Source organism: Pyxicephalus adspersus, chromosome 1 (genome assembly GCF_032062135.1).
Source record: "Pyxicephalus adspersus chromosome 1, UCB_Pads_2.0, whole genome shotgun sequence".
Classification (NCBI taxonomy): domain Eukaryota; kingdom Metazoa; phylum Chordata; class Amphibia; order Anura; family Pyxicephalidae; genus Pyxicephalus; species Pyxicephalus adspersus.
Window position 1 is genome coordinate 48,473,366 of NC_092858.1, and position 18,342 is coordinate 48,491,707.

General features: G+C 39.3%; 1 protein-coding gene and 1 long non-coding RNA gene across 2 annotated transcripts in view; one reads left to right on the plus strand and one right to left on the minus strand.

Annotated features, from left to right (window-relative positions):
* Positions 1-386: 386 nt before the first annotated feature.
* LOC140321732 (uncharacterized) lies at positions 387-1,157 on the minus strand. The gene is made up of 2 exons (XR_011919008.1): positions 668-1,157; positions 387-571 (listed from the first exon to the last, which is right to left on the minus strand). It is a non-coding gene; the product is annotated as an uncharacterized lncRNA (long non-coding RNA).
* Positions 1,158-1,262: 105 nt separating this feature from the next.
* The window catches only part of VWA8 (von Willebrand factor A domain containing 8), a 197,537-nt gene continuing 180,457 nt past the window's right edge, over positions 1,263-18,342 (plus strand). The window contains exons 1-3 of the mRNA XM_072410304.1: positions 1,263-1,400; positions 3,001-3,156; positions 11,584-11,661. Of these exons, the coding sequence (XP_072266405.1) occupies positions 3,012-3,156; positions 11,584-11,661 (223 nt within the window). The 5' untranslated portion in view covers positions 1,263-1,400; positions 3,001-3,011. The remainder of the gene's footprint in view (positions 1,401-3,000; positions 3,157-11,583; positions 11,662-18,342) is intronic.

The following is an 18,342-nucleotide window of genomic DNA, read 5'->3' on the forward strand; positions in this document are numbered from 1 at the left end:
TCCCAGTATTATAAAATGTGTCCAGCGGGTCATGCATGGGGGATTTATGGCTGGCATGTGTACCTGGGGGTTATAGATTCTAACACAAGAGTTTAATTGTTGAAATGTGTACCTGGGGTTATGGATTATGGTTTGGGGATCTAATGGCTGCAATATGGACCTTGGATCATTTTTTGTTCCTACCCCACATTTTATTTATAGCCTACTACTCCAGAAACTTCTTTGTTTACCTTAGTAACCATTATAGCATCATAGCAACTGCCCCTACTAAATTTTTTCTATTTCATGAAGATTCCCATTTAAAAAAAATAACACCTTCCATTTCAATAAAATTCCCATTAAGATTAGCCGTTACAAGTAGAAACAAGCATACCCTTACGCAAAATATGTTACGAGAGTTTTATACTGAAGTGGTGCAAAGTGAAGAAACGTGGTCATACATCTCCTTCAACATGGCTCCTGGTTGAGGAAAATTCTTACTGCAAGTGCTATGGCCCAGTGATGGTGACGAACATGAAGGTCTGCGGACATAATGTGCCAGTATGGAGGTGCAAAAGAAAGGGTTGCCAGTCTGTTTATTCAGTAAGAAAGGGGGAAAAAAATTTCCATTACACTGATTTGACTTCACTATAATATGAAGCTCTGTGAAATTTTAGAGCTAGATTACCTCTGGAGCATCCGAATGCCAATGGAAGAAGTGCCAAAGCCTACTGCTAGATCCACAAATACTGTGACTGCTTCAATTACTGTCGGGAAGTCTGCTCGGAATTGGTATTTGTCGCTAGGAGAGGAAAGCTGAATTGTACAGCATTCTCTATAGACACACCATAGTAGGAATCACACTATAGTAGCACCAAATATTCTTAGCATGATAAAATGACAATGCTGCTCCAGCGGTAAATCACTGTGTACTAGTGTTGTCACTGTAAGAGGAAGTGCATGAAAATACTTTTTTTCTGGCAGGCTCAGGAAGTAAAATCAAACACAGGAAAGGTTTAGTTCCTGAGGATGTTTCATGGAAGAGAGGCGTGCAGAAAGATTTAACTTGTGGTAATGCAGTCGAACATGATTCTTGTCAGACCTGGACACATTGCACTTGAAATCCGGTATCAGTTCTGCGAGCCATCTACACACTGTAAACATTCTCAACGCATAGTATTGAGCACTCACGTGACCCCGTGACATCACGTGTTCTGTGTCACATGGCTTCATTGAGCCTTCCTCTTTGTATGGTTGCGCAGGCTCTGCTGTCACCCGGCTCTGTTCATTGACATTGCTTGAACACTTGAGAGAGGGAAGAGTTTCCGGGCGGACTTTGTGCCTTACTTTTTACCTTCCCCCGTAGCCTTTGAGCCTGTGACACAACATCTGGGGTCGCGGAGGAGTCGGGAAGTGACAGAGTGAGAAGTAGTTGCTGGGGAGGGATGTAATGATAATGGATACACTGACTTGTATTACTGATACATGTGGGGTGACAAGCTGTGTCCGCACCAGGAGCTGTGACTGCGGTCTGTACTTTAGAGGGTCAGACCATTCTTATTGTTACTCCTCCTGAACTGCAGGCAGATATAACGCTGATTAATACAATGGTATATTTAATAAAGATTTGTTATATATCGTCACTATTGTCTGCTGAGCCCAATAATCTGCTGATGGTCTTACCCAGTCACATACTGGGGGCAGGGAGGTGACCCTTCTGAATTACATAATGTGTACAGAGAAAAGTCACGTCGCTAACTGCTCCATGATGACTGACCACACTTTATGAACCTGAGGACTAGACAGAAATAGAAATTTCTTCTCTACTAAAACTGCTGCCTTTTATCAATAGTAATATACAGTATTTACACACAGCGCTGTACAAAGTCCCCAGTCATGCCACTAGCTGTCACTCAAAGAGGCTCACAATCTATTCACCCTACTATAGTCATATGTCATTACCACAGTCTAAGGTCAATTTTGGGGGGAGCCAATTAACCTAAATTTTGGGATGTGGGAGGAAACCGGAGTACCCATAAGGAAACCCACACAAACACAGGGAGAACCTGCAAACTCCATGCAGATAGTGTCCTTGCTGAGATTTGAACCTGGGACCCTGTGCTGCAAAGGCCAGAGTGCTAGCCACCAAGCCACCATGCTGCCCTATACACATTTATTTATTTATTTCAGCTTTAAAGAGTATAACCTAAAGCCATTCTCCAGCAGGAAGCCTGGGGGGGTTGTTAAGGGTTCTTCAGTTTGATAATGTCTGCATAGTTTTGGGGCCAAAACTACATGGTAGAGCCAGTAGCGTGATTCTAATGATGTTTTTAGCTTTCTATTAATGAGATATTATAGAACCTGCTGCATGGGGGAATTTCTTCTACTGACCACCAATTTAAAAGGTTTTATCCCCACTAACCCCCAAAAAAATTTAGCAGGGGTTCTCCAAGATCTGAAAATTATTTAAAGGGTTCATAAGAGGTGAAAAAATGTTATCTAAATGTTATGTGATGCTAAGATCTGAAATACTATTTTTTACAAATACTCAGCATCAAATTATCTACTGGTGTGTCTGCTCCAACTTGTTTTAATTTCTGATGCAGATAACCAGATTCTTGTTAAATTCATATTACTAAAATAAAGTTTAAGGCACAGCCATACAATATACATCTACTGATGCATATATACATGTGTTAGACAGCTATTCTCATATATATATATGTACTGTATATGAGACCAGATGTAGGAAGTTGAATGTACAAATAAACAATTCAGAGCTTAAAAGGCATATTCTTATTATTAACCTTTATATGTATAGTGCGGATATTATGTAGCACCTTACAAAAGCCACAGTATAAAAAATAAACTTTTAACACCTGTGTGTTAAAATGTCCTGTTGATAGTAAACAAATGTATGTCAATAAAAAAATCATTATGCAATATGCAGATTGCAATAAATAATAAATCTCTAAAGTATTTTGACTAGTCTGAAAAGCTTTTGTTTTTCATTGTACCTAGATTTGTGTCCCATGCAGTCCCTACTTCGTCTGCCATCCACTGGGACACTCCCAGCTTCCTCCTTGCGAAGGGTGAGATGTCTGTTCAACCAGTTATTAAACTATCGGGGTATCATTCCTCAACCCGTCTTGCTGAAGGGCCACACAACATCTACAGGTACAGTTACCAAATACTGGCTCAGCAGGCCTGACACCACAAAGTATTTATTAACCTGGCTTAACATGCCTGGCTTGTGATTGTTTTAAAGTTTAGCTCCTGACCAAAACATCTTTGTTAGTTGTGGATTAAGACTTCTTTCAGTAAACTGCAGCAGTTTACTGCATCCTCAACTGGGTTCCCAACCACTCCTATTAGGTTGACAACCTATTTTTGGCATGTGTTTGCATTGTGGTTGGATTCCGGCATGGTTCCTGAAAGCAACATGTAGCCACACAGTTGCTTTACCTTCTCTGAAGAAAGAACAAAACTGCAAACACATTGACCTGTAGAGCTGTTTGCTGCTTCTAGGTGCATAGCTGCAGTTTGCTTTGCACCCTGAAATGGCTAATGGCATGGTCTAGACCAGCGGTCGCCAACCGGTGGTCTGCGAGAAAATTTTGGTGGCCCCCCAAGTGGGGTCAGAAGGACCCCACTGTCGGGGCGTACCGGTCAGAGTCGTGGAGCATGTCCCCCGTACAAATCCCAGGCTCAGTGAAGTGGGCGGGCTGTGTCCCTGGACACACCCCGCCCACTCTTCCGTTGCAGGCTCAGATCTGCAGTGGGAGAGTGGGCGGGGTTATGACATGATGAGGTCACTAGTGGGGAGGTTTCGCCCCCTCTGATTGACACCTTGCTTCCTGCGCATGCGCGGTCAAGAACCGGTAATTTTAGTGCTTCGCGGGACTGAAAAGGTTGGCGACCACTGGTCTAGACTGCAAGAACCCTAAAGCTGCGTACACACTGCCAATTTTTGACGTTGGAAAGGATCTTTCACGATCCTTTCCAACGACAAGGGAGTGCACGATGCATGAACGGGACTGTACACACGGCAGATTTTCGCCCGATAATTGGCCGATGCCGATTATCGGGCGATAAAAATCTGACGTGTGTACGTAGCTTAAGTATCAGATACTTTTGCAAGGTCATATTTTGTGTGTGTGTTCCAGTTAGGGATAATTTCACTCTAAATGAATTTCAGTTAGGTCCATAAATATTTGGACAGAGAGAATTTTTTTTCTGATTTTTTTTATTTTTTGCAGTTTAAGGATGGCTTTTTTCAGCTCCATGGAGAGCTCTTTTGAGCGCATGTTGTCTGCTGACAGCAAAATCTTCCACAGACAAGCACCCCCCCTCAAATCAACTCCAGGTCTTTTATTTGCTTAATTCATAATTACATAACAAAGGAATTGCCCACATCAGTCCATGAAATAGCCTTTGAGTCAAGTGTCCAGTTACTTTTGAGCCCCTGAAATGAAGTGATTGTGTAAAAAAAGTCTTTAGTTCCCCACATTTTTATGCAATCTATTTGTTCAACCCACTGAATTAAAGCTGAAAGTCTGCAGTTCATGTGCATCTGAGTTGTTACATTTAAAATTAATTGTGGTAATGTACAGAACCAAAATTAGAAAATAATTGTCTCTGTCCAAATATTTATGGACCTAACTCTTTTTTTAAGAGCTGAGCTTAGTTTTTTCAATACGTCATTAGAAAAACTGCTGTTATCTAACCTTGTGAAAAGGATTCTGGTTCAGAAAAAGCCTTTTGATGAAGTGTTCTTATGCCATCTATGGCAATATGTCATTATTGCTCCATACGTTTTACAGTCAGTTTTTAACATAGTAATCAAAATATTACAAAAAAAACAAAAATGTACTGTGTATTTGTAACAGTGGGTAGCCGTATATGTTCATTATCTAACATACATACAAGGTTTTGAGATGCACCTCATGAAAATATCAGCTATAAAAACAATATCAATTAATGTAGTTATGTACACAATAAAAACAGTTAAATGCATTTTAAATTAAAATCAATAACTGAATGTGCTTTGGTATCTGCATTATGTGGACTAGAAAAGGTAGAAGATACTCAAGGAACCAATGCTAGTAAAAGCAGAAATCAGCCCTTCAAGCATACCAGTTCTCATTCACTGTCCAGTCACAAGCTCGGAGGAAGAAGTGTGCCCAGGCTGTGATAATTAACTGCAGCAGAAAAAAAATCAGGTCACCAGATTGGCTGTGATGTTTACCAGAGGTGTGTAAATCTCAAGGCTGGATGACCAGAAATGGAAATGTTGTAGGTGTATTTATTTAAATAACTGTATATTTAAATTATTAAGTTGCCAGCTCATATGAAATTAAGGGGCTACCTAATGCAGTACATATTACCAATCAGTAAAGCAACACACCACACATATAAAGGGGGCCTTAAAGTTTACTTTAAGTCTGAAAGGTAAGTCTCAGCAAGAATACTACAAAGTTTCCCTACTGGTGAATACTGGAGAATTATTTGAAATCCCTACATTGGTCTGGGCAGGTCTGCTTATGCACCCACCACAGTTAATATACCTGTGATGGAAATATAAATTTGTGTTTCAATTTCATAGTGTAATCATACATACCTAAACTACCAAGAAATCAATGTAAAGATTTGAAGCCAGTCTTAAGAAGCATGTATAAAAGTATAGTGTCTGCCATTGTTGACTTTTACTTCCTAATATACTAAGTACCCGATTGTCATGCTGATCTAATATCTTATAATATAATATAATGGCTTCAGTGCTTTATAAGTCACAGACCTAAAACCAGAATGCATATCTGGAATTCATTTTTTGATCTGCATAATCCGACCAATTCAGTGACTAGGAAAACTAGGATACGAGAAATAGAGTTGCCAGTTTGACAAAGGTATGTTTAATCCAAAAGAATGCTTGTTGGCACACCATGTTGAAATGTAACTTTTTTGTCATTTATTTGTCATTTATTGTTGCTTAGAATGTACACCAAGGTCAAAGGAGTATTGTGATTTTCACTTCACAATAGTAGCTTTCGGGGAGAGAGGGTGGTATGTAGGACAGCAAGTTAACAGTCAGATCAGTCAGGTGATGTGTTTGAAGCAGTAAAATGGGCAAAGATATGGCTATAAAAAGCTTTGATAAAAGCCAAATTTAGGCAAGATAACTGAATCATAGTATCTCCAAAGCAGCAAGTCTTGTGGCTTATTCCTGGTATGCAGTGGTTTGGACAACAAATGTTGTCCAAAGAAAGACAACCAGTCATCCACAGAAGCCCAGAGCTCTTTCATGCATGTTGAGTGGGGTACAGCTAACCTGTCTGGTCCGATCTCACAGATGAGCTAGAAACTGCCTAAAAACATCATTCAGAGTATAAAAAGAAGTGTAAAGAAGTGTAAAAGAAAAACTCCAAGCAGTTCTTTGCTTCAACGGGAAATAAATCCTTTCTAAATTCATGAGGCAATTGGATGTTCCCCGGATCATCAGACTCTGCTATCTTTACTTTAAATCCTCAATACCCAGTTATAATCTGTGCTTCTAGAAAAACATCCAGCTTTTTCTTAAAGCAATCTATAGTAGTTGCTAAAACTACTTCCTGAGGGAGCCGATTCCACATTTTCACAGACCTTACAGTGAAGAATCCCTTTCTTGTGAGTAAGTAAATAGAAAGCTATGTGAAAAAAGGGTTTGAGGAGAGGTTAATTTAGTAATGCCTGGACATGCTCTTTAGGTGAATTTTGCAAAATTTTTTTACATGCAAACCTAAAAGGTAAAATCAGAATTGGTATAGAAGAATCCTATTCCTTAGGATAAAAGGAAGGAATACCAGCTAGGCACTTGGGTTATCTCATGGGTAGGAAAGAGAATCAAAGAGTTAAAGTTTTATCCTATTTAACCATAATATATGGTGGTAAAGTTGTATCACAAGAGTTGATGATTGACATTATTTTTTTTTGAAGGAAACTTGTTACAAAATAAAAGTTTTACATGTGTACTTAGTTATTATTTTACCTGGCAGTAGTTTACATGTAAATATATAACATGATTTGTCATGATGATTTACAGTAAATTGAACTTACACGATTTTCTACATTTAGAAAAAGTGTCTATGAGTGCATTGGTTAATTCAAGTCGATATGAACGCAAGTGAAGATTGCTATGTTGTAGGGAACATTGTGCTTCCTGGTATATGATGGCGCCTAGGCATTCTTGTAGCCTCATAGCTGTGCATCTGTAGTGTGAGATCCGAGGCCAGACTTCCTCTGGCTGCTAGTGTCAGGTGATTTAGAATGAGATTTGTTGATCTCATTACTGTGCTTCAAACTGATCTCCTTGCTGGATGCCTCTGCCAAGATGGCTGCCTCCACAAAAATACATGGCGCAGAACAAGTCATGCAAGTCAGGAAAGGACACCTGTAGGGAGATTTAATACTGTTGATCAGTCTTTGTCCTCTGCCTGCCTTATTAATTTGCAAAGCTCTCTCACAGTTTAACTCTTTTGATTTTATTAGGCTACAGTATATGGTCATGATATAAGTTCAGTTTATTTCTCCCCACTCCCTTGCCATATTTTCTTGTTCTCCTGTCCCCCTTGCCATTTTATCCAGTTGCTGGTAAAGGTAAGGTGGCCATTTAGTACTGACATTGACAGAAAACTGAATTTTTACACTTCTCGCAGCCTAATCTTGTTTCCTATCACAGAAGCAGGATTTCTTATTTTTGATTTGTTTGGAAAGATGGAACAAAAAATTGGGCCAGTGATTTGTTGTAAAGGGAGAGCAATAAAGGGATATTAATGACAATATTGTGTGCAACAGAATACATAGTGCTAAAACTAGTATATCCACCCCCCATATCCAACAGCTTATGCAGCATGTCCTATATACTGTTACCTAATGGGTCAAAATCTGCTGAAGACAGGCTTGTTGTCTAGGCAACTGGTGCCTAGTACTGTAGCTTAAGAAAGATGTGGCTAGAAAGTCTCTGCTGTTTACCAGAGTACCCTGCAAAGTGATGATACTGCCTACGGCCCCCAGGTTTCGGCTCTTAAGCACATCCGAGCAAACAGCTGTAGAGCAAGGTACCAAATCAGCAGGCAATCACCATGTCAGAAACAAGCCAGTGGTCAGGATAGCCAGGGAAACAGGTGCAAAGGAGGCAACTGACAATCTAGGTTAAGTTACTAGGTGTTCAGGTGTAACAAAATGCAGAGATAACATCCCTGATTACATGCTTTTTGGAATAGCACTGCAATGTTCTTTGGAATATCCTTTGAAGGTGCACATGATCATTTATCAAAGAATAAATGTATGATTCGCGTATTTGCTGCATTCATGAGATGTTTGTGAAGCTCAATTTTACACTGGTGAAAGGATAACATGGCAGTGGGGTTTCACATATTTATTTTTTGTTTTGATGATGATGTCATTTTCTTACAGTTATGTTTGTCACTGAGATCCAAAGCCATTCTAATAGTTTATCTGTACCAAAGCAAGTTTCATGTTGCCACTAAACATACTAGCACTCTATAACAAAGGCTTATCTGCATGGATGGACATTTGCTTTATCTGTTTATTTATTTAACCTCCATATTTCTTTTACAAATAACCTAAGCCAGAATTGCTACACAATATTTCCAACAAACTACTGCTGTATTAGCATAATAATTTATATATCTGACACATTTGCAAGGTGTATAGGGGGTTATATAATACAAAATTATAGGTATAACAACAGTAACTATTTATTAATTGTCATGACTCTAAATAGTTTTAATGAAGTAATAAAATACTTGCTACTAAGGTTGGAAACCATTAGGAAGATTGTCTATCTTATTGTAAATTCTCATTTCTCATTTCCAATTAGGCCTCTTTAAACAATTATTCCAATTTGATATGAAGAAAGAAATGTGATCCTTCTAAAAATAAAACAAACTTGAGTTACAGCTGTGAGTGTTTCACAGATTAAGCAATTAAATATGTAAGGAAGTAAAATAGGTCACATGCCTCCAATTACAAGGGCTCTATATGTAAACTATTTCAGGATATATTTAAAAGCAGAGATGTAATAACTAAATTGTACATGAATGTTATATGTCTGAAGGCTTGATCTTATTCTGGTTTAGGGAGATAGACTGAATTTTATGCAGCCTATATGTGTAATTTTTCTAATCTCTTTACTAAATTACATCCTATAATGTAATTTGCTAAATATTCATTGTATTGTTTATATTTTTGGTGTCTGCCCAAAATATTTATGCGAAGGGCATCCTGGTGTAAAGCTCACTGAATGGTTTAATTGTTACATTTTAATCATTTTGCAAAGTCTAGAAAAAAAACAACAATAAATTTGGTTTTCAGTCACCTGGATTGGATCATGCTCTAAACCGGACAACCTGTGCAAGCTTGAGTTGAAGTAAGTATTATTGCCTATTTCCACCCATCTAGACTTGCAAAACAATAAAACGTAAACGTAAAAAGTATATCTTATTGTGACAGGCATTCCTGTGCCTGCAGCCTGATAACAGCACAGATCTAAAGCTGCGTACACACTTCCAATTTTTATCGTTCAAAATGAACGACGAACGAACGACAAACGATCGATTGGGCAAAAATCGTTCGTAAAAAAAGTAACCAACGACGCCGACGAACGAGGAAAGTCGGTGGAAAAGAACGACCGAACCGGCGGATCGGATTGGACGTCGATCGTTGACCATCGTTCGTGTGTACGATCGTTCGTTGATCGTCCATGGTCTGAGCATGCGTGACGAACGAACGTTCGTTCACTTCCTGTCGTGCACGTCACTCCCTGTATCGCTCAAACGATCGTATCTATTGTGTGTACAATATCTACGAACGATCGTGTCGTTATCTGTATGTGCAGGATCGGTGCTATACGATCGTTCGCAGATATCGTGCAGGATCGTTCGTCGTTCGTTTAACAACGATAATAATTGGAAGTGTGTACGTAGCTTAAGACACTGCTACCTCATACTACTACTAGTCACAGGAGATTTAGAACAGATTTGGTGATGTCAGTACTGTCAGTATTGACCTGCTAACTGTTCTCCTCCTTGGATTCTCTAGCATTTCATAGTAAAGCCTCTACTAAGATGACCACCACTTCATAAAGGCACAGTACACAACAAGGCATGTTAACCACCTGAGCGATAAGCCCGACCTTGGTACGGGCTTCAAAAAGTTACAATTATCGATAAACCCGAACTTTTCTCACTGTATGAAAATACAGTGAGAAAAGTTTGGGTTTATCGATCACTTACCTGGTCCCGCTGCGATCATCCATCGTGGTGTTCCAGCGTCGTCCTCCAGCGTCGGGTGTCCTCTCCGGGAAGAAGAAGCCGGCCGGCTTCTTCTCCCTCCGTGCGTGTACGTGGGTGCGTACGATGACGTCGGCACGTGTGCGGGAAATTCAAACTGAAACTCATTCAAACACATTTTGTATTGGATTGAATACAAACTCCTGTATCCAATCCAATACAAAATATTTCAAAATAAATACAAAGTATGTAATTGGTAAATTCAAACTCTCATTTTGTATTGGATTGGATACAGGAGTTTGTATTCATTCCAATACAAAATGAGAGTTTGAATTTTGTTCTCATTTTGTATTGGATTGAATTGAATTGGATTGAAGTCCTGCATCCAATCCAATACAAAATAATAGAAAATATATTTATGTGGTTTTGTCTATAGGTATGTGACGGACACTAGGGAGGTGTTTTAGAAAAATATATTACTATACAGTATACCGAATTATCGCATTTTCAGTATTTTTCATTTATTTATGTATTCTTGTTTAAGCTGATTTTTTGTGTCTTTTATTTAATTTTATTAAAAGTAATTTTTTTTTTACATGATTGTGTGTTTCAAACATTTTTTATATTCATGATATCTACTAGAACCCTGTTCGGACATATTTCTGTAAGTTACAGGTCTACAATTTAAAAAAAAAAATTTCATGAAAAACTGTAACGCTTTTGGAACAGAAATCTAGACCTCAGTGTAACGCCCAGGTGGTTAAGTTGGTAAATGGGAAAAGATCAGTTGCAGGAAGACCACTGGCAATATTGGTGATCAGTCCTTTTCCCAGTCTTTTTTTGGGGCACCAATTTACGCATTCAGTTCCTCTTCAAGAAATATTAACTTATTTCCTCCTTGCAAAACTGGTAACTCCCAAAGTCTAGTGTTTTTCCGATTATCTGAGGAGTCTCACAAGTGTTACTTTAAGATTGTGGACCCCCCTAAGGTGATAACTCTTGTGCTTATTAATTGGCCCCATGCAGTGAGATAGTGAGTCACATTCTCCTATAGAGTCCTATTGAGTACCAGGTATTTTCTTTGTTTATGGCAAGTGAATAGTGGGGTAGGGGATTAAAGGAAATATATATCCTGCAGCAAAGGATTGGATTAGTGCAAACTTGTTGCTTTGCTCTTTTAAAGTGAAGTATGTTTCCTTTGAGCTATGATTATTTTAGTTTGGTTTGTAAGTCGTTTATTCAGAAGTAATGGTGTTAGAGATTAACGCACAAAAAAGTATATATTTTGAAATGTTTTACTTCTTTATTTCCTTAGGTGACATTATTAACATCGGTGATATATCATATACAATAAAAGCCCCAAAAAACCCTGAACTGGTACCTCAGAGCTACAGTAAGTGTTTTTGATTACATGTTTTGTATATAGTGAACCTGTAGCTTTCTTATAGTTGACAAACTAACATGTTAACAGTATATTAGCTGAAGTTGTTACAACTTTTTTGCACACAAGCCACTGAGATTTCTTGAAAATAGCCATTGGATACTCAGACAACAAACACTAAAGTATGTTAGGGGCAGTGTCAAGTATTCCCCTGTCCAAACACCTGTAACTACTGTTCTTCTTTACTCTGCTCTGTTGGCAAAGAAGTGATAGGGGGGTAAATACAAGTTGCCTATTCTGTTGCCTTGCCTAGTACTTTTTTTATTAGGAGAATGCATTTTTCTAGTAACATATGCATCTCAATACTTGTTTTTTGTATTGAAATTTAAAGAAATTGAAAACCCTACATCTTAGTCCTTCTAACATTTTTGTATACATCCTTTCAACAAAGAAATTTATGCATGACATTTCTTAAGGCATATTTACTTATGGCGACAACAGTGAAACATTCCAGCATAATGTGTGTTGTAATGACTACTAGGATTGTTTTCAGGCAAAAATGTCTGGTTTTCATAGGCATTGGAAACTGCCTGCAGTTTTGGAGTTTTTAGATATTTTTTCTTTTTTTTCTTTTTTTAACCATCAAAACAAAACCTGTGTGCGGCTAGAGGAGTATATTTTCTACCAGGTCAGAAAGGTAAGTGGGACAAGAGCTGTGGAGGGATTTGAAGGCAAAGCACATGCGCTTGAATTTGATTCTAAGGTGAAATGGAAGCCAATGAAGAGAACTACAAAGAGATGCAGCAGAAGAGGAGCGGAGGGAAGGATGGATGAGTCTAGCTACAGCATTCATAGTAGATTGTAGAGGAGAGAGTCGGGTTAGTTGAATACCAGAGAGGAGGATGTTACATTAGTCCAAACAAGAGATGATAAGAGCCTGTACAAGGAGTTTGGTGGTCTCTGGGGATAGAAAGGGTCGCATTTCAGGGCTGTTGGGCAGGTGAATGTAAAAGGACCTGGAAATGTTTTGAATATGAGGGATAAATAAAAGGGCAGAATAGAAGGTGACTCCAAGATAACGTGCCTGAGGGGAGGGACAAGTAACATTGTTATTAACAGTTAGACATTTCAGGGGAAATTTTGGAATGTGAGGGGGGAATATGATAAGTTGTGTTTTATCCAGTTGAGTTTTAGAAACCTGTCAGCCATCCATAATTAGATGGGTTACAAGCAGCATGAAATCTTGCCCAGGACTGAGAGAGACAAGTCAGGGGTGGACAAGATAGATTTGAGTGTCATTTGCATATAGATGGTACTGTAAACTGTCACGTACAGAAAGACTGGTTACTGCCAGGTTGTGGTCCTTGGGCACACCGAGGTGGGCAAAACACGGTACCAAATCAAAAAGCAGAAGTATAGTCGAGGAAGACCGGGGTCAAGGCAGGCAGCAAGCAAGAGAAGTCAGGTCACACGCCAGGGGTCAATTGCCAGGGATCCAGGAGACAGACACCAGTGACACAGGGGCCACTGCGGGCACAGGGAACACAGGATACACTGAAAGCAACAGGAGGCACAGGTGACTCAGGGATATCCACAGACAGACAGGAACACTGGAACAGCACAGGAAGTTGGCTGGGAACCAACGGACTGGACAATGAGGGGTTACCAGAAGCTGGACATTGGAAACATTGAATTAAGCACCAGGTGAACAGGAACTAGCCCAACAGAACTAGGGGCTCCTCACAATGGAGACATGTTGTATGAACACTAAGTGTAGTGTGTGAGCTAGCTAAATAGCCAGGGCTGGTCAAGGCTATTTTCTGATTGGCCAGCGGATTGGACAGAATTGATAAAGCTTTGAAACAGAGGCACGCCCAGCGTCAGAACTGCGTCCATCAGCAGGAGACGAGCGTCTGCACTTTAGTGAGGAAGAGTTAAGTGTGACATAAACCATAGGAGACTGCTGAGTGAGGAGGTGTAGAGAGAAAAGAGAACAGGTTGAAAGGCTGACTGAAAGAAACTTAAAAGGAGCAGTTAGACAGGTAGGAAGCAAACCAAAAGAGCAGTGTCACTGATACCAATGGAGTTCATGATTTGTATTAGAAGGGGATGATCAACAGTATACAGTAGAGAAAAGATCTAGGAGGAGGGAAAATTTGCCTTGTGACTTAGCTCTGAGGAGGTCATTGCCACTTTAGTGAGGGCTGTTTCAGTGGAATGGGCAGCTTGAAAGCCAGACTGGAGTGGGTCGAGGAGAGAGTTGGTGTTCAGAGTCGGTTTGTCATTTATGGACAAGGTGCTCAAGAAATTTGAAAACATATGGGAGGAGGGAGATAGGACAGAAGCTAGAAAGCAGGGAGGGTTTCTTCAGGATAGAGAGAATAATGGCATGTTTGAAAGTGTAGGGAGAGATGCCAGTAGAAAGGAAAAGGTTGAATAGTTTGGTTAGTGCTGGCGCCAGGGTGGAGAAATGGACACAGAGTAGATCAGAGCGGTTTGGGTCAAGCGGACAGGTAGTAGATGGGGATGACGGGAGAAGTGAGGAGAGTCTTCATCCACATTAACAAGGCTAAGGGAGGTTAGTGATGAAAGGTGAAAGGGGTCCTGGGATGTAGCAAAGGGGGGCAAGAACTAGATTGATGTTGAGGAGGTTGTGGTCAAAAAAGGGAAATAGTGAGTTGTCAAGGTGGGTCAGGTTGCAGAGTTTGAAAAATACCAAGTCTAAAGTGTGTTTGGTGATATGTGTGGTGCTGTTTATGTTCTGTGTAAGTAAAAAGGAGGAGGTAATGGAGAGTGGTTTGGCTGGATGGATGGTTGGTGTCAGCCAATGAAACATTAAAGTCACTAAAGGTGAAGGTGAGGGTGGGAAGGTCATGGAAAAGAATATGTGGAAGCCCAGAGAAAAAGTTGTCCAAAAATTGGGAAACTGGGCTTGGGGGGGGAGGTTGTGTCAGTAGATAACAGCACCAATTAGGGGTGGGGGCAGAAAAAACTTCAAATTAGGTTAAACTGAGGGAGGCGTAAGAAGGACTCTGTATGTATAGTTGAGGGAGATAATGATAATATCCACACCACCACCTACTCTCCTGCCAGGTCTGGGGGTACGTGTGAAGTGTGGGCCTCTATCGAAGAGTGCAGTATCAGAGGCAGAGTCTGAGGAGGAAGGCCAAGTTTCAATGAGAGCCAGGAAGTTCAGAGAATTCAATAGAAGATAGTGGATAGAGGTTAGTTTATGGCTAACATATAAACCCTAATAAAGAAGGTAAGCACTTATCAGTATGGCGAATGGGAACAATGTTAGGAAGAAGGAGTATCTTGCTGAAAGGGTAGGGAAGAGAGAGGCTGTGTGGGGAGGAGGGGGGTAGGGTTGGGTGAGATGTCACCGGCAAGTAGCAGTGGAGAAAAATGTGCAGGAGTACAGTGATAAAAAGCAGGTGTGAGAAAGTGAGCAGGCAGATAAGGATTTAACAGACTAGGGAGAAAAGGGAAGAAAACTGAAGAGAGTAGGTTGAGAATGATACATTGTAACAGATAATGGTAAATCACAGGAGTACATTCAACTATGTGGCAAACTGAAGTCAATATGAGCAGCAGCAAATAGTATTGCTTTTGGGCCCTGATATGGCTGAACTGATGCATGTAACAAGGGATTTGGGAGATCAGTTGAACCTGGGTAGGGAGGGGGTTAACAGGGCAATAAATAATAATGTGTAGTCAACTGGAACAAAGGGATAGTTAAACAGATAATGGCCAAATTCAAATTTGTGCAATAAGTCCATCTAAAATTGTGGACATACCATACACAGTCAGATACAGATTGAATTGCAAGATAAATAGATAAAGCAGTTCATGAAAGCAGTCAGAATGGGTGACATACCTGTTGCAGAGGAGAAGAAAAATGCAGATTAGGCAGATTAATGTGGTGGATTCATCAGCGATGTTGACTTACAAAATATACAAAATCAGCATATAAAGGCACACATAAGAAACATGTAATGTTAATAATAACCAACAAAAAGCAGTATCAAAACTGTGTAAAGTCCATGAAAATGATCTACATACATAGGTAAAGAAAATCAGGAACTAAAAGTTCGAGGAACATAACTGGTATAAGGTCAATGAAACTGAAAACAAATCAAGAAACATCCAGAAATAGTGGAAGGGGAATAGTGGGAGTATTCCCACTAGGGTCAGGACTGTCCAATAATACAACCACATCTACACAGGGTTAAAGTATTTATTGTCCGCAGAGTCCAAAAATTTCTGCACTGCATACTACAACATGTAAAATTGGGTGTTTGTAGTTTGAATGGTTAAGCTGAGATAAAACCATTAGCATAATCTCATTCACTAGGCTTAACCACAACTGCACAGGAGGGTGGCATATTTTGCCCATAAAAGAGGCAAACATACAACCTTGCTCCGTGTTTACAGTTAGGTCCATAAATATTTGGACAGAGACAACTTTTTTCTAATTTTGGTTCCATACATTACTACAATTAATTTTAAAATGAAACAACTTAGATGCAGTTGAACTGCAGACTTTCAGCTTTAATTCAATGGGTTGAACAAAAAGATTGCATAAAAATGTGAGGAACGAAAGCCTTTTTTAACACAATCACTTCATTTCAGGGGTTCAAAAGTATTTGGACAAATTAAAAAGCTGAAAATAAAATGCTCAGTTCTAATACTTGGTTGAAAACCCTTTGCTGGCAATGACAGCCTGTTGTCTTGAACTCATGGACATCACCAGATGCTGGGTTTCCTCCTTTTTAATGCTCTGCCAGACCTTTTCTGCAGCGGCTTTCAGTTGCTGTTTGTGGGTCTTTCAAAGTAAAATGCATGCTCAATTAGGTTCAGATAAGGTGATTTGCCTTTTATCTGCTAAATTGATAATGACATAACAAAGGAATCGCCCACACCAGCTCATGAAGTAGCCTTTGAGTCAATTGTCCAATTACTTTTGAGCTCCTGAAATGAAGTGATTGTGTAAAAAAAAAGCTTTAGTTACTCACATTTTTATGCAATCTTTTTGTTCAACCCACTGAATTAAAGCTAAAAGTCTGAAGTTCAACTGCATCTGAGTTGTTTCATTTAAAATTACTGTGGTAATGTACAGAACCAAAATTAGAAAAAAGCTGTCTCTGTCCAAATATTTATGGACCTAACTGTAGATGCCTGAGGATTAACTTTTTCTACTGCTTTGTAGGGATATGATTGTGATGGTGGGGGAGAAAAGCTGGATCATAAGGAGCCTTGAAATCAGAGATCTTATCGGCAATAAGAACTACTGTTTTCCAGAAAATATCTGGGGCAAGACAAGACCAAAACATATGGGGCATATTGCCTAGCCTTTTAAAGACAGGGTCCTCCTGCCCTGGAGGAAAAATAGGATTCCCAATTATCATAATAATGGAAATAGTGGTAATAGACCAGCATATGGAGGCCCCACTAAAATATCTATGGCATATATACAAAGTCATGCCCACCATGTTTTTTTTTTAGTTTCTGTAGAGGTGCAATGTGAGACTTAGGGCAACCTTGCAGAATGTCTGCACCAACAATACAGATTGTAGACTGCATGTCTGCACCAATTTTTGACTCTTACAAGGTGGGAGAACATATAGTTGGAAACCCCCATGGCCCCATGCTTGACCTCATTCCCTTGTACATTATGGTCACCATTGTCCCATCAATGTGATAGACAGCCTCACTGAAAATGGAGCAGGTCTTAGAAAATTTTAGTTTTTTCTTTTTTTTTATTTAATTTTTATTTTTGTACCAATTGGAAACATATTAAGGATGGATCAACGTTCTGTGCAGTCCAGGTTAAGAATCCAAAAGGCTACACAAATAGATTGATATGAAACTAATACAGTTGTAGAAACCAAAAAAAAAAAAAAAATCATTGTGAACCTTGACAGGATGTAAGGGGGATTTTTCTTTCTAGGTACATAAAACTTTTTTTTATCTAGAGTTGATGCTTAGGAAGTTGAAAAAAAAGCCCTAACTTTTTTACAGGGACCTGTGTAAACCAAATGTACAAGTAGTGTCTAGTAAGTTCCATTGCTGATTTGTTTTTTAAGGCAGAAGTTCTAAGGCTTTTCTTCCTATTCTTCATTGATTTGGTTTAATTATTGAAACAGACATGGAGCTTGAAACCCCAAAAGCAAGCCGCAGCCCCCTGAAAATAATATTTTCTGAAAAGTTCTCTTTATGTTTTTCTCTGGTTGCAAAGACATAAAACTAGTTCATTCTTTAAAACACTGTTTAAAAGAGATTTAGCACAATGCAACAAGCTGTTCCTCAGGCAAGGACTACCCCCTCATCAAATAAAAAAAAAAAAAAATAGTTAAGCTAAGTAAAATAAAGGATCTCTGTATTCTTGCTAATAAAGCTTGAAACAAATACAATATCCCAGGTGAAACATAATTTTTCAATATATTCATCCAAACCAAGAAAATGTGGCAGACCCCCATCTCTTCAGGTTCATCTTAATCTTAGTTAACAATGGGCAGAAATTTAAGTAAAAAACCCCGGACAGGTTCCCTGGTATTGTTGTACCTAAGAACTGGATGGCTCCAGGTGATCACCTAAATAAATGCAAAAGACCAAGCTAAATGGGCTTCTAAAGATGATATCAATGTTGCATGCTTCCGATTTAGAAAAACATATTTTAAAGTTAGATAGAGC